This window comes from Seriola lalandi, unplaced genomic scaffold (genome assembly GCF_002814215.2).
Source record: "Seriola lalandi dorsalis isolate HSWRI2012SDOR001 ecotype SW California unplaced genomic scaffold, Sedor1 jcf7180002054630, whole genome shotgun sequence".
Taxonomy (NCBI): domain Eukaryota; kingdom Metazoa; phylum Chordata; class Actinopteri; order Carangiformes; family Carangidae; genus Seriola; species Seriola lalandi.
The window spans coordinates 2,780,033-2,795,558 of record NW_019525183.1 but is presented as its reverse complement, the minus strand read 5'-3'; the positions used below and the strand labels follow the sequence as shown (position 1 = coordinate 2,795,558).

Sequence of the window (15,526 nt, the reverse complement as noted above, 5' to 3'; positions counted from 1 at the left end):
TAATGTGGTAGTCCATTAGACAATTAGCGCATTAATAGAAAAATTTATTGCAGATTATTTTTAATAACCACGTTATCCTTTCAGGCCTTTTTTCAGTAAAAATGCCTAAAATTCTCTGGTTGCAGCTTCTCCAAAAGTAAGGATGTGCTGCTTTTCTCACTCTTATATTATTGTAAACTGAGTATCTTGGGGTTCTGATGTACATTAGTATCATCAGCAAAATGTACTTTAAGTATCAACAGTAAAAGCACTCAGACAAAAGTCATCCCCATGAGGGGTATATTGTTACGTATTCCATTATTGGTTCATTTCAACCGACACTTCAACATTTTACTGTTGTATTTGGTTGAGCTGAAACTAATTTAACTACAGTACTTTATATAGTTTGATGGTACACGTATAAAGTAGTATATAATGATAATACTTCAGTAGAAAATTGTACACTGTATTTCTACTGTATATTTGACCCGCCCGCCATCAAAAAAGTTAGCTACTTGCTAGCGACTAGCTAGCCCCAGTTTGTGCTTGTCATAGTCATATAACTATAACCATAAAACACAAAACGTTACATAGCTCATGACTTGACGTTTTAAGAGAAAGATACTTCTCTAAGGAGCTGGTGGACACCAAAACAGCTAAAAGGAGAGTAAATATTTTTTTACTTACATTCGTGAGGCGACCAACATGCTAATGTTTCTCTGTGCCTGCTAGCTGCGTAACTAGTTTGCTAACAGGTGGTTAGTCCACAGCTAATTGTTGGAAATTAATGCTACATAGTGTTATGTCATGCTGCCAGTTGTCAATAAATAAATGGAAAAAAAAAAAGGTAATGTTGCTCGAACATAAAAAACAAACAAACAATAGCCCAATATAAAGGCTGCAATTAATTATTCTTCTTCTTAATTATTATTTTCATTAAGTAAAATGCCAATTATTTTTTTGATAAATCGATTAGTCCTTTACTCTATAAAATGTTTTAAATCACAGTGTAAAGCATTTACAGTTTCTCCAAACAGTTAATCAACTATCAAAATCTAAGCTGATTATCTTTCAGTCTATGGATTAATTGATTAATCAACCCATTGATGCAAGTCTCATCATTTGAAGCATTACCATCTGATTTTGACAAACCCAATCCCCAGGCCTAATGAGGAAATGAGGAAATGCTCAATAAAACAGCACATGGACCATCTTTCATTTAGCATTTATGGAAAAAATGGCATTATTACACAGTCCATATATAATTTGGTATGATAAAACAACAAAGGTCAAAAATTAGGTTACATCTATTGAATCATGAGTACAGTAACATGAATATTCCATATATTAATGAAATTTGTTTGCTTTATTAATGTGCAAAACAAAATATACATATCTACTGAATGTGTAAGAAGTACAGTATCAGCGAATGGGCCCTGTAGTGACACAACACTTGTTCTGTATGTAATCAAATGACTTAACATCCCTATAAATACTCCTTTTTGCCAATGAATTCCAAAAACAGAAACAACAGTATCAGCATTAAATCTAATTGAGACATGTGATGATGGCTTACATGAAACACACAAATTACCCTGTTATGTGCCTACAACAGTAAGATACTAATCTTTTAGTCAGTTGCTGGTGTTTCTGATCCATATCCTACCTATTAATATATGAGGTAACCAATCACGTCTTGCATGAAAACGGCCACAACAGTGTTTCCCCTCTGGAAAACAACCTGTCAATGTCGTATCAGAGGACCACTGCTGGGCAAAGAGAAGAATTAAAATCAGTAATTATTTAGAAAAGAAAAAGGCTAATTTGATTGACAATAATTTGTTAAACATAGAAAAATAATGTAATAGCTCTTAATATGGTGGACTTAATTGTCATCCTTGTTCCATCTAGGTAAAGTCACATCAAGCATCAACGCTGCTATTGAGGCTCTTAGTCAAATCCACCATTTTCATTCATCAGTGTCAACACATGGTATTGTCAACGCATATGAAGGACATAACAAGAGTCTGAGACTCCTGCTAGAGACCAGGCCGCTCCTTAAAACAGACCAGCTCAAGAAACCGACCAACTAACATCGCCACATAGAGCTTAAAAAATAAAACGAAAAAAGCAGCACAGCCTCAATGTATAACTCCACATCTGTTATAATTGAGATTTTAAAGGAAAACTCCACCCTCAAATCACACTACAACACATCATCATTTAACTCCCATTAACATTACGTGATGTCTATACACCAGAATATGACCACCAGCCAAATAACAAAGGACCCAGAGGTGCAAGAAAAATCACCAATAGCTGTTTATTGACGGTGTTGAAAGTGTTTCGGGATGGATTTCTCCTTTAAATCTGGACCGAATTAAACCACTTTTTGTTTGCAAAGGGGTGCCAGCTCACCAGGCACAACACCTCACATATCCTAGACTCCCCCCCTCGACACACATTTTATTACAAAGTCCTGAAATTGTTTCCAGCGTATGTGTACCGCTTAACTGAAAAGAAAAAAAAAAGTTGTACTTTTAAGCTTATGAGACCAAAACTGACAAGCCAAACTAACTTTTCTGCGACTTTCTTTACCCATTCAAATACAGTCTGTGAATGCTGTGAGATATTCAAGTTTTGAGTGTGGCTTTAAAACAAGTAACAAGACCAATCATACACCAACGGAGCCTCTGTTCTGATGTAGCATGACAAATGACCCGCTTTTAGAAGTCAATCCTGGTCCTCTCGTCTCTGGCATCAACTGGTCATGGCATCTATCAACACACAGGTGGAGATACACAATGCATTTTGGCTGTCCATCAATCTTTGCACCGCCTTTGGAAATCCACAACCGATAAGCATAGCAGCTGCTCTTCCACTGTCATATGCGGATGGTTTGATATTCATATTAGTGTCTGAATTTTGGAGAAAAAAGAAAATACTGCAGTCATTTTGTTTCAGTGCTGAAACATTTAGTTTAGAATGATTGATTTTCCCACTGAGTAATGTTTCTATGCATCAAAAATTTGTATTGCCTCCTGCTGTAAGAGGACATTATTATTTACACATTATTGATTTTTTCCACTAGTTTTATTTAATACTAGTAAATCCAAAATCCAAAATAATAATCCCCATTTATTATTCAGTTTTCAAACTATGTTTAGTATTCAAATCGTGCTAAAACCAATTTCTAAACTGCAGTGAAAGCGAGGACTGTACTCTAGACTAGACTTTAAAGTGCTGTCCAATCATTTAGTTATTAATGTATTTAACAACTCCTGATTATATTTGACAGTACAATCCCAGATGGTTTTTAATGAAACCTTTTTTTTTTTTTTTTTTTAATTGAATCAGATTCATCCGTAACACTGTCATGATTATTCAAAAATACCTGATAATTTTGTTCTAAAACCTCTAAAATCACACCCGAGGATCACGTTTTCGACTGCAGACAAATAGTGTGATAATTGACAAGATTAAGGTGTGTGACAAAGGTAATGCTATTCCAAAATATTTAAAAGACATCTACAGTATGTGTTCACTTTCTGCTCTTTCACTGACAAATCTGATCAAGTTTATTTGCACATAAACATTTCCAAAAATTCCTTTCCACTTAATTCCTGCTTACCAAACCTGCTTCGGTTTGCAGGGTCAAACTGCCGAGTCCATGAGAGAAGTCTATGTCCGGTACCCAGTCTGTGTCCATTGGATTCATGGCTGCAGACATCTGTTTTGTTAAATGTACTGCAAGTTCAGTGAAATGTCCTTAAACATTCATTCATCCTTTCATGCATTCACTCACATGAGCTGGTTCATGGGGGGAGAATTGCAAGGTAATTTTCAGGCAGTTTTCTGTTTGACCAGAAGGTGGCAGTGATGACGCCATCGAAGTCACTGAAAAACTCCCAAACATAATCTTGGTTTGATACTGGGAAGGTGAAGGCTCTGTCAGCTGTGAAGCAGTCTGTGTTCTGGTGGGCAGTGATAGCTGGAGCTGGTGATGGAGCCTCGCTGGTGTGTATTTCCGTTCAGTACGCCGCTTTGTTCAGAGCTGAGATGAAAAGACGAACACTGTTAGCTTGCGGCCCCCTGGTGCTTGAGGACTGAGTAGACGTTGTCCACTTTGCTCAGCCTCTCGAAGAATGGGATGAGGTCCAGCAGCTCGGTGTCGGACATGTCGTCAAACCACGAGGCCACAGGCACCTGGACAAAAGCAAAAATCAACATAACCACATTTATCCTTTTTTTAACTAATGTGGATCATGATGTACAGTTTTGATGTTCCAATCACAGTCAGATTTCTGAAAGAATTATTTCTGAAATAAATGAGAATGGCTTAAAGTCATATTTTCACTTTCAAACTGTTACAGACACTAACACGACTTTTTCACAACTAAATGGATATTGTGACATACTGCCTTTTCCCCTGAATTACACAACATAATAAGAAAGCAAAAAATAAAATGAACAAAACAGAACAGCCTGGAGAACAAAGAAGAAAAGTTAACTACCCCTTTTATTTACTTTAACTTAACCACCGTCATCTGGGAAATGTGCCCTGTTATTTGTTTTTATCATCAACACTGCATGACTGCACCAGAATGGCAAAAGTAGGAAAGTCCAGTATAGAAAAAGTCAAATAAACTTATAAAAACTTGATGTGTGTACTGTGTTACAGTTATTCATGATACAGATTTTATTCAGCAGGTGAATATCTTGCCGCCCCACCCCAAAGACACCACTGTCATCATCATGACTCAGGTGCTGTGTCTAGTGACACTCACTGCGTTGTCGGGGTGGAAGATGTAGGAGGCCGGGGAGTTGTCCACGATGATGACCTTGTTGAGGTCACGACCCAGGCGACTCAGGTCCTTAACATAATTTCCTCTGTGGAAGACGCAGGACTCCCGGAAGAGGCGACAGCGGAAAGCGCCCCACTTGTCCAGGAGATCAGAGACTGGGTCTGCATACTGCAGCAAAAAAAAAAAAAAAAAGTATTGAAGCTTGTGCACCTCAAAGATAATACATTTTGACATTGTTTTCATACAAGAGTATAAACTTAATTTTAGCAATGAACATACAGTATATTGTGTATACAGTAAGACATGAATGTGATGTACAAAACATATTATATTAGCATGTATAAACAGTATGTATGAAACACAGTATTCTATTCAGTGCACTGGTTTATTGGGCAACGAGCTGTGAAGTGTCTTACCTTGGCTAAACTGGCAGTGAACAGGACACACTCAAACAGTTCCCCCATCCTCTTCAGGAACTCATCGACGTGGGGCCGCTTCAGGACATACACCTGGAACACATGGTAATCTTCAAACAAGGCTTCTACACAAGTTTCTACAAATCTTAACTGCCTCAGGACCCATGACATTTTCTTCTGGTATTCAATATAACATATGCACATAATGATTGGACAATGTGAAGGTTTTCTGTGCAATATGGATCTAGCAGACCTGTTTTACATATCGGTCAAATATGCAAATTCCACACACCGCAATTGCAAAGGAAACTAAATATAAAAGATACTCATGTAGATCACTAACACACAAACATCTGGCTCCAAAAGTAAAACACAAGACTTGTTTTCTTGAAGTTCCTCCATTTTTTTTTTCTTTCTGCGGCGTCGGCGGCTGAGGGCAGCGTTCCTGAACCAAGTCATCCGGAATAGGCTTTGCTTGTCTGAACAAACCTATCCTGGATTACTTGAATCAGGCCCAGACCCACTGTATGTCATCCATCTCCAAGCAGCCATATCTTCAAATCCCTTAAATGCCGACTGCACCCTCTACACTCGGCAATTTAAACTCAAGAGCAGTGCTATCACACAACCACGAGGACGGCGAGCCACAGATGACAACGGGTTACAATATGAATATTTTATGCCAGGTTTATCAAGCGGGAGTGTGATGATGACATTACCTGGTGTACCGTTCCATCTATTTCCACAGGAATGATGAAATCTGCATTGTTCACAGGCTGTCGGAAGCACACACAGAAAAAAGATGGTTTAAATAAACAAGATATTTTCAGATACAATCACTGGAGAGAAAGCACAAAACACAACATTCTCTATAACCTTATCTAAATAGCACTGACTGTGGGATTATTACAGGACAGTTGCAGGAAGAGACAGTGTGTTTGCAGAGTGTGTGTACATGGAGGAGAGACTGTGTTTATTTGGGATTAAGAACCAGCTAGTTTAGATTTGGCAATGACAGAAATGTGACTGTCAGAGCCAATAACAACAAGGTAGGGCAAAATATAGATCTTACAGAGTGATTCTTATGATTAAACATAACTATCTCATGATGGAATGTGATCACAGGGGACAAATATGTGCTGTAAAGCCGTTTTGTTCTTAAAAAAGCACAAATCATATTTTAAAGTCCCTGCGTCATCGAAGAAATTCACGAACACTCTAGCAATCCTGGATGTGGACACAGCTGCTCGTAGTTAATGCAACAGTATTGTTTTCTTAACCCGTCTTACCTTAAACGAGCTGTGAACTAACGTCTCGTCCAGATCTATAACCACGCAGATCTTTCCAGAGTCTTTTGACTTCGCTGGAGGAAGCAGTGGCTTCACCTGGATCTAAAAAATACCACAAAATGATATTTACCTGAACACGCACAGAGAAATTCTATAGAAGAGAAAGAACCCTATAAATTGATTCTTAAATGCCAGCTGAAATACGTCTTTTACCCTGACATCTCTTTTCTCTCATCTCTGATTTTATCAGCATCTCCATTGCTGTCAAAACAGGACAAAAAAAAATGCAACCACAAATAAATGCTCTCAGTGAGACAGAGGCAAACACACCTTGGAGACGGTTCCGTTCTCTTCGACCAGCAGAGGGGCGTTGTTGTTGACTGGTGGGGGTTCAGGCTGGTCCCGACACAGGCAGCAGAAGAGGCTGGAGAAGAGGCCTCTGCTCCTGGGCTTCTTGGAGGACAGAGAGGGAGAGGAACCTGCAGACACAGGGGGGGAGGATGTCACCAAGGTTATTTTCAAAGACTCTGACTTACCCTCTTCCTGAGCCATATGAAACTTTTGATGTAGAATGAGCCCTTAAAAGTGGTATTTTACTAATTACTGACTAATTTTTGTCATTCAAATCAAGCAAAATTGCCACAAGAGGAACTGTGATGAATTGCTAATATTCTCCTGTTCTATCTAGTTAATGAAGTAAAACTGCAAAATGAAGTAAACCTTTAAAAAACAAAGTACAAGCAAACAAAGAGCAGCTATAGAGACTCAGATTTCAGCCTTAAAAAGAAACAGAAGAAACAAACAAAACAGAAAAATGAAACTGTAATGATGTTTGTTTTATTGCCACATAACTGAAGACTCATCTTGTCAATGAGTGTCTAAAAACAGTAAAAAAAAAAAAAAAAAACATCCCGCAGCTTTCCTCATACTTTCTGCATTTGGACAAACCATGCTAGAGACACACGTGCCTGCCAGGAGCTCTTGCACAATCGCCTCCGATGTCAGCAGCAAACAGCCTGAACTGCCACAAATAAATATTTAGCACTTTTTCACTACGCTTAAAGAGCGGTGCAGGGAGCAGGCGCAATAAAAGGCAACATGAGCACATCATGAGTTTATTATGGAATGTACTATGCCAGTCTGATGTGGGCAAATGTCATATGACCATTCATAAATAGTCATATATTCATTCGTAAATACATGAACTTTCTGATGTGGTCAGAACAACAGTATAATGCATGTATCCCAACAAGCTTTAGTCCTTTGTCTTCTTGCTGTTGGATTTGTGGCTTTAATGTGTTTTTTTTAAAAACCCGTTTTACTTTGTATTGTGTATGCATGTCTTGTTTTAACAATGATAATAACAAACCAACAGTGTTACATTTAAAAGCAGTAAAAGCAGAAGCATAAAAAAGTAAGATTCAAAGCAGCGCACTTCGATTTTTTTACCCTCAGGTGCTCATCGTTTTTTTTCGCTTTAACAACAGAACAAATGCTCCAGCTGCCGAACAGATGATGAACCAGAGAAACTTGGCAAATGGTGAACAAAGGAACTGTGGTTGTGACAGGGGAGGAAGTGTGCACCTGTACAGCTCAGCACGTTAACCTCATTCCTTACAGTGTGGGGAAAATATGCATGAGGAAAAACCAGTCGGCACCACTGTAATCCAGCTGCAACGATGAGATGACCACCAGAAAATCTGTTAATTGTTTGAAGTCATTATTTTAGGAAAAAGTAAATCCTCAATTCTCTTATTCCAGCCTCTCAAATGTGAATATTTTCTGCTTTCCTCAGTCGTATATAAACTAGTATATAGTATAGTATAGTATATATACTAGTATATGTAAACGAGTATCTGTGGGATAGAAAAGACAGGCATCCGAAGATGCCATCTTGGTCTACTGTAATCATTTATATAATCTAGTATTATGGTAAATACACGTAAATTAAAATGGAAAAAAATATGTATATAAAAACAGAACTGAATACATTTGACTCATTTGTTTTGTATTATATTTTATATGTAAATTATGTAAACTGCACCGTCTAAATACAATTTTTAAAATGTGTGTGTTGGTTATTTTTGTCATTCATTTATGACTTCATCTTCATGACGTCATCATGAAAGGTCAGCAGGGGGAATGGTTCACCTCATAACTTCTGAGGGGAAGAACTCAATCAGTTATCACGAGCTTTGCAGCTAAACATGCCTTTTTTTTTGCCTTAAGATAAATAAAAAAAAAAAATTGCAGTTCTTTATCTCCTTCAAGCAAAGTTTATCTCAGTCACTCAGTCACATTATTTCTGCTCTCACGAATGTTTGTCAAGTCAAATCACCATTAAGTTCTTCTCCATGTCCCATTAATCTCTGATCAACACTCCTCCACACTTTTCTGTCTCTCACTGGACTTTGTTTGTGTCTCTTCATGCACCATACTCGCTCTCTCTGTCTGTCCGGACGTGACTGTTTTACCAACACACAAACCTCTGTTGTCCATCTCTCACGCCTCTTTCATTCCCTCTCTGCCATTCCCTCCTACTCCATTTGTGGATTCAAACCCCGTCTGACCCTCCGCTGGCCTCTGCCGCGCTCAGGCCAAAACAGGAAGAGGAAACAGACGGGTATCAGTGGAGGAAGCTACTTGCCATCATGTTGTAGTGCAGCAGGAGCAAGATTGTGAAACTATGACGCAGCTTCTTCTTTATACTGGGCTGAATTCATGTCAAGACAGGTTTACATTTTTACTCATGTATTCGAGTGCTGTCCTTCTTTGAGCAATCGTGACATCAAGATGACTTTTTTTCATTTTACTAATGTGAATGATTGCAAAGCTTAAATGAGGAGAAATAGTCCCAATCTGTGCCAGAAAACACACCCTATTTTCCACAAAACTTCAGACTAAACCAATCACAAGAAGAAAATAGCTTAATAAATCCAAAGTTTAGGTGGTCTTACTTAGTCTCCTGTGACTTTATTTACTCCCTTATGCCCTTATTCATTGATCTCCTTAGATTTTCACTCCCATTCCCTTGTCATATGCCCTTACAATTTCCAGGCTTCAATCACATGTCCTTATTTGATCCCTCAGTATCTATTCACATCAATATTCATGCCTTTAATCACAGGCCTTTCACCAGAAGAAATTGCTAAGTGGGTGCTGTCCGAACAACACAGAGCATGCATTAATTTATAAAAAGGGCCATTATGAGGATGACAAGGAGGGAACATACTGCAGGCATTGGGCTAAAAAAATATCCCCTGACTGATCATTAAACATGACAACCCTGGATGTCACCCTAATAAAGTGTTTTGATTTTCTCTTCAAAAGTTTGTGTGGTATTTACACTTCCATTATTCAGTGGGTACTTTCCACGTGTTTCATTCCTTTGCAGCCAAAACAATGTTCAGACAAGTGTGTCATTCTTCTTAAAATAGGTTTCTAATCCAGATGATTTACACAGTGAAGAGAGCCATACAAAAATCTGACATCCACATTTTACTCACAAAGAGATTTGAGGAGGGATTCGGTCTGCACATTTTAGGGCAATGTATCGTTTACGTTCGTTATCAAATAATTGAGGATATAATCAGCAGATTAATCAATTATTAATGAGTTATTAATTTATTTCTGTGATTTACTATCATTAAGTAACAAATCATCACATTTGAGAGGCTGGAACCAGATAATATTTGGTATTTATGCTTGACTGAATCGATTATGAAAAAAATATTTCCTCTAGTTTGTTTTGACATTTCTAACACAGGCCATGGTCCATTTTATGACATTTAACACTACATTGTGGCACACAGTGAAAAACACTGGGCCCCTCCTCAGTACAAATGTCAGATTTGGTGTTTGAAAAGGATCAAATGGATCCTTACTATCATCTCATCTCCTTCAGCTGAAGACAAACTGACACAAGAAAATAAAAAAGGTATAATGTACAAATGCTACAAATAAATAGTGTTCCAATTCAACAAATAATGATGATTTTAGAACTACCATTCAATCTGAAGTAATATACTGTAAGTTGTTTTGAAAAATCTGCTAAAAAAAAAAAAAAACCCTTCAACACATCTGGCTTCAAACAAAAAATGAACAATCGTTTTATGTGTATTACTGTGGGAAGTCTCTGGAAAAGTCTTCAGACCTTCCATCAGCTTGAGGTGAAAACATATTCAACGCGGCTATTCATTTTGACTACGCCGACATTAACACTTAAGCTAAAACACAAATAAACAGGCGACCACCAGGAGTGAGAAATACTATCAGTGTGTCGCCAGACAGGCAGGCAGAAACAAACCGTAGGTAATCATGAATTAGACCGTTTGTTGCCGTACCACTGACACAAGTAAAAGCTGAGGAAACAAATTATAAATAACAGATGATGAAATGTGGCTCTAAATGGACCAAAACATCACCTGTGAATTAGACACAAAAGGCCTACTCTCAAAATGTTATCTCCTGTCCCATAACTTTACCGAAAATGAATAATTCAGACTGCATTTTATCACATCAGTGACCATGATGTACTCATGATGAGATGCTTTGCCTTATCAGTTCATTTTATCAGCCTGGGATCCATTTTAAAGTGTGACGGTGTCAATGGTTTCCTGTAATCAACGCTTCCACTCCTCTTCTAGGTCATTTATGTTTCCCTCACTCCTGAGCTTTAGTCAGGCAGCAGATTTGGCTGATTCCTGTAGCTGCTATGATTCAAAACATAAGGAAAACCAACCCATAACAAAAAGGAGTCGTTCTCCACAAAGCTTCCCTACCTGTCTGATTTACTCCAAAAGTTTTCAAAGTCAGAGTTTTATTAAGACACATCTCTTTACCCCTGTGTGACTGATGGTGGTGTTGACTAGGCTGCCAATTATTTAAAATTTGCCTTAATCAGAGACACTTAACCATTTTAAAGTGTTTAATTCTTTGAAACGAAAAGCCTGTAAAACAGCTCCTACACTTTAATGTGACAATAAATCTCTCCAATAAAACACAGACTAATGAAGCTTTCACACTGGTTAGTGACGTAAAAGTGAACCTGACCTGCTCCAGTTAAAAGAGACGCCATATTAAAACAAACCGATAAATAAAATGTGCAACAAGCTGCAACTTCGTGCGGCTTGTTGCACATTTTATTCGTGATCACGCAGGCTGCATGTGATACTTCATAAAATGACGATATCCGCCTGCTTGATTGACAAACTGATATATGAGACTGCACCAGCATGGTATGAGATCTGGTTACAGAAGCAATAATTATTCATAGATCATATTTATAGATTACAGACACGCTGTTATTCATCGGTCAATAAGAAAATGCAAGAGAACAGCGTCTTAGATTCGCATTTTAATGTCCCCCCAAGTATATTCTGCATTTTATTTATTATTTATTTATAACCCTGAGAAAATAACACCAAGAAAGAAATATAATATAATATAATATACAGATCTCAAAAACACATACACTCTGACCCCAATCTATAAGTGTATGGAGTCTGTCCACCAACTGGAGGTCAGGTGGATCAGACTAAATAAAAATCTGTAAAAACAGTGACCATCACTAGCCCAGTGTTTCTCTACCTTTCCTGGCCTTTGACCCCACTTTTAGGTCCGTCCTAGAAGTGCATAAAACAACAGTAAGTGTGCTTTAATTGACAAAGTACTCTTGCTCACCAGAAACTTTTCTCAGGTGTTTTCACAGCCATTCAGTCCACATTTACTAATGTGAAACCATAGTTTAGATTCTCATGTTCAAACGTAGAGGGATATGTCTGAATTCAGTGGCTACCACTAAACCAGAACTGTGGCGATCCTCTAAAACACAACCCGACACAACAATGAAACCAAAACTAAAAGTTTTTAACCAAAACTAAAAGTTTTGTTTTCATTTAATGAAGCTAACAAGCCGTGGTCTTCGTCAGAATCTCTTTGGGCAGAGTAAACATGCTGTTTGAGACAGCGGCCATGTGTCGCAGTGCATAAACATGTTCTCAAAGTGTGGGGACAGGGTTATGTAATAGATCAGGCTACTACACATTTACAAGAAGGCTGTTGCTTGACATTTCAGCCACTGATCATCTGCTCACCGCATCTCTGTGTGTACAGTTTGCCTGAACAAAGGCTTTAACTCCAGCCACAATTTAACTATCAGTTTGACAGCATGCAGGCTGGAAGTGACACTCGCCATTAATGAAGTTAGATTATGGCCTTCACGAGGATGGCTGGCAGCATTTTCTCAGGGACGTTGACTGACAGAACTCCTGATTACTCAGTAACCTGCATTTACAGTCTGTGGTTTGTCATTGGTTTGTGTACAGTGGCAGTGCCACAGATCCGTGCTAGTGAACATAGAACTGATAAAGTTAGTGTTACATTGCGGAAATCAGAATTTCACAGGCCAGTTGTTTAGTTAAGAGGGAAACAGAGAGGCATTGTGGTAAAACAGAGCTAAAGATGGAGGAGATTAAACTTTTTCATTCTCAGTATGAAAATGTCATTGTAACAATAGATATTTATGATACTGGTGCCATTATTATAGATGTTTTTGAAAGTATATATATATATATACACACATGTATAAGAAATGCTGCTATAGTGCTGCATGTATTTATTTATTTATTCTTATCACCAAATGACACCACTCTAATATTATGTATGGATTTAAAGTGGGTCTGTGGTGACTGTAAGATGTTGTTTTGCTGTTATTAAAAATATTATAGCTGTCTTGGTACGTCATTTCCTTTACTTTCATCACAGGCCAAAGGGCCGCAGCCATACTCTATGCAGAATAGAAAACTGACAGTTTTAGTGCTCGAACAAGTTTTGAGTTCACTTCTCTAAAAGAGTAGTGTTTATATCTGCACAGCCGTGCCTATTGTCATGTGTTGTTACTGTAAGCAGATTACTGTGCGGTTTCTGAGTTGAGGATCGTGAACTTTGACTCAGCTGTGACCGCGGAGCTGCAAAACTTTTTCTGACATAAGTGCAGAAGCAAAGCGGGGCGAAAGTAAAGCCACTTACCCCTCTCTCCTGCGGCTTTACTTCCCTCTTCATCCCGGCTGACTTGGGTGATTACTGAGGACGGATTGTCCATCACATCCAGGTCTGGTCCAGAGTGCTGACCTCACACTTTAAAGTTGGAGATTGTTCGCTGACTCGGTGCTGCATGAAACCAACTTAACTTGTACGAAAACAAAACTGGAGCGCTCCGGGAAACCTAGAAACGAGTCGCCTACAGCAAGTCCATTACACTCCGGGTGTATTTGTCCGCTCAGATACCCGCTGAAGTTTGAAGTATGAAAGTTATAAAACATTTGACAAGGAGTTGGCAACTTTGATTCAATATGGTGCTCAACTCCGCTCGCAATTTCAAGATACAAACATGGAGGTTTCAAGGCTTCCCATTTCACTTAAAGTGGCGCAGTAAGGGAATGGCCGTGTGCTACACTCCCTCTGCTGACGCCTACAACTTTGACGATGGTCCCTTAAAGTAGCCTGAAATAAAGTTACTCAAAACTTAGCTAAGCTAGCAGGCTAACTACACCGGAATTAACTTAGTCAAACATACTATTCTTAGATATCAACAGAAGATATATTACCCCATATACATGGCCAACGATGTATATTTTCCCCTATGCTATCTGAACAGGGCTTTGCCATGCAAAATGACGTTTAACAGTAAATAAACGATGTTATTTATTCACAGGCTACACACAGCAAGCTAAACTCACGAACTTTAACTAACTGCCCTGTTCAACAGGAGGCGGAAACTACTTCTCTCTACTTTTTGACCGGCAGCTTTAGATATGTATACGTGAGTTTACACTACAGTGGACATTATGTAATGACCGCTGTTGATAAAAACTTGCTAAAGAGCAAAACCTTTCGTTGGAGTAGCCGCAAAGAAACGCCCAGTTTGGGTCCCCTTGAAACTGCCTACAGCCAGGGACCGTCGCACAAATGCTGTCTCTGTCTTTTTTACCTACTCGCTGTAGACATTGCTTTTTTTACTCCCCCACTTAGTTTGAAACACATCTTTTACAGTTTTGTAATGTTTTCCCTTCATTTTTCATTAGAAAGATACTATAATATGTTAATTTCTGCATAGTTTTTACATCTTATTCCTTTCTGTGGCAATGTTGTGTTACACTCTGGTAACTTAATTTGAAATACAGTGATGGAATAGTACATTTATATATACTGAACTAAAGTACAATTTCACACTTATAATTATTTTTTGCTCCACATTTACTTTACAGATTTAGCTTCTTCTTATTTTGTTTATTAAGATTAAGATTTTTTTTCCAGATAATACTAATGTACTTTTTTCACTTGTAACTAAGGATTTTTACATAGATGTATAAGTTAAGTAAAAGATCTGAATACTTCTTTTACTACAGCTGTCCTTAATTATTCCTTTGTCCAGCTGTGAGCAGCTCATTCATTTTTGTTGTGTATTGCATTGTGGGACAACAGACTCTTTTTTGCAATGGAACAGACTTTATGAGTGAACAGAGTATGGGAAAAACATGGGGTAAAACATTAACTAATGCTGACACTGTTTTATGTAAGTGTGCCTGTAATCCATGACAGTAAGCCAGCATGCAAAATAGCAGCTTCCTGGAACAGGTACACCTGAATGGAATGAGGCTATTATTGTTATTAATCACACCTGGGCTTGATGAGGCAAACTGTCCAATACTACACTCTAAGATCAAGCAGTTTTACTATGTCGGCATTTTAAATTACAATTCACTTGTATCCTTTTATGTTAAGGTTCCTGAACCGCATCACTATCAACTATCCTTGAGGGTTCCATGGGAACCTCAGCAAAACAACAGCTAAGTTTTGCACACAATGGAAGACTATACAAAGGTGCTTGCATTGTGTTACTCCTGCCTGCCTGTATAAATGTATTTTAATTGCAAACATGTTGTAAAAACAGAAGAATTCTTAAAGCTCTCGGTGGTTCTTGCAAATCCAAAATGTAGGTGCTTATCCCAAAACAGTGTCCCACTCAGAAGAAACG

General features: G+C 38.2%; 1 protein-coding gene across 1 annotated transcript; it reads right to left on the bottom strand.

Moving 5' to 3' along the window:
* Positions 1–1,192: 1,192 nt before the first annotated feature.
* Positions 1,193–14,339, bottom strand: LOC111665328 (carboxy-terminal domain RNA polymerase II polypeptide A small phosphatase 1-like). Its single transcript, XM_023420291.2, has 7 exons — positions 13,519–14,339; positions 6,820–6,968; positions 6,490–6,591; positions 5,920–5,976; positions 5,201–5,293; positions 4,767–4,952; positions 1,193–4,185 (listed from the first exon to the last, which is right to left on the bottom strand). The coding sequence occupies exons 1-7, from the start codon at positions 13,589–13,591 to the stop codon at positions 4,057–4,059; spliced, it is 789 nt and encodes a 262-aa protein (XP_023276059.1). The 5' UTR covers positions 13,592–14,339; the 3' UTR covers positions 1,193–4,056.
* Positions 14,340–15,526: the final 1,187 nt, after the last annotated feature.

Coding starts and splice junctions, on each gene's coding strand:
- LOC111665328 (XM_023420291.2), bottom strand. CDS start 13,591: ATGGACAATCCGTCCTCAGTAATCACCCAAGTCAGCCGGGATGAAGAG. Junction 5,977..6,489: donor TAGTTCACAGCTCGTTTAAG/GTAAGACGGGTT, acceptor TGCTTCCGACAG/CCTGTGAACAATGCAGATTT. Junction 4,186..4,766: donor TCTTCCACCCCGACAACGCA/GTGAGTGTCACT, acceptor GCTTTTGTCCAG/GTGCCTGTGGCCTCGTGGTT.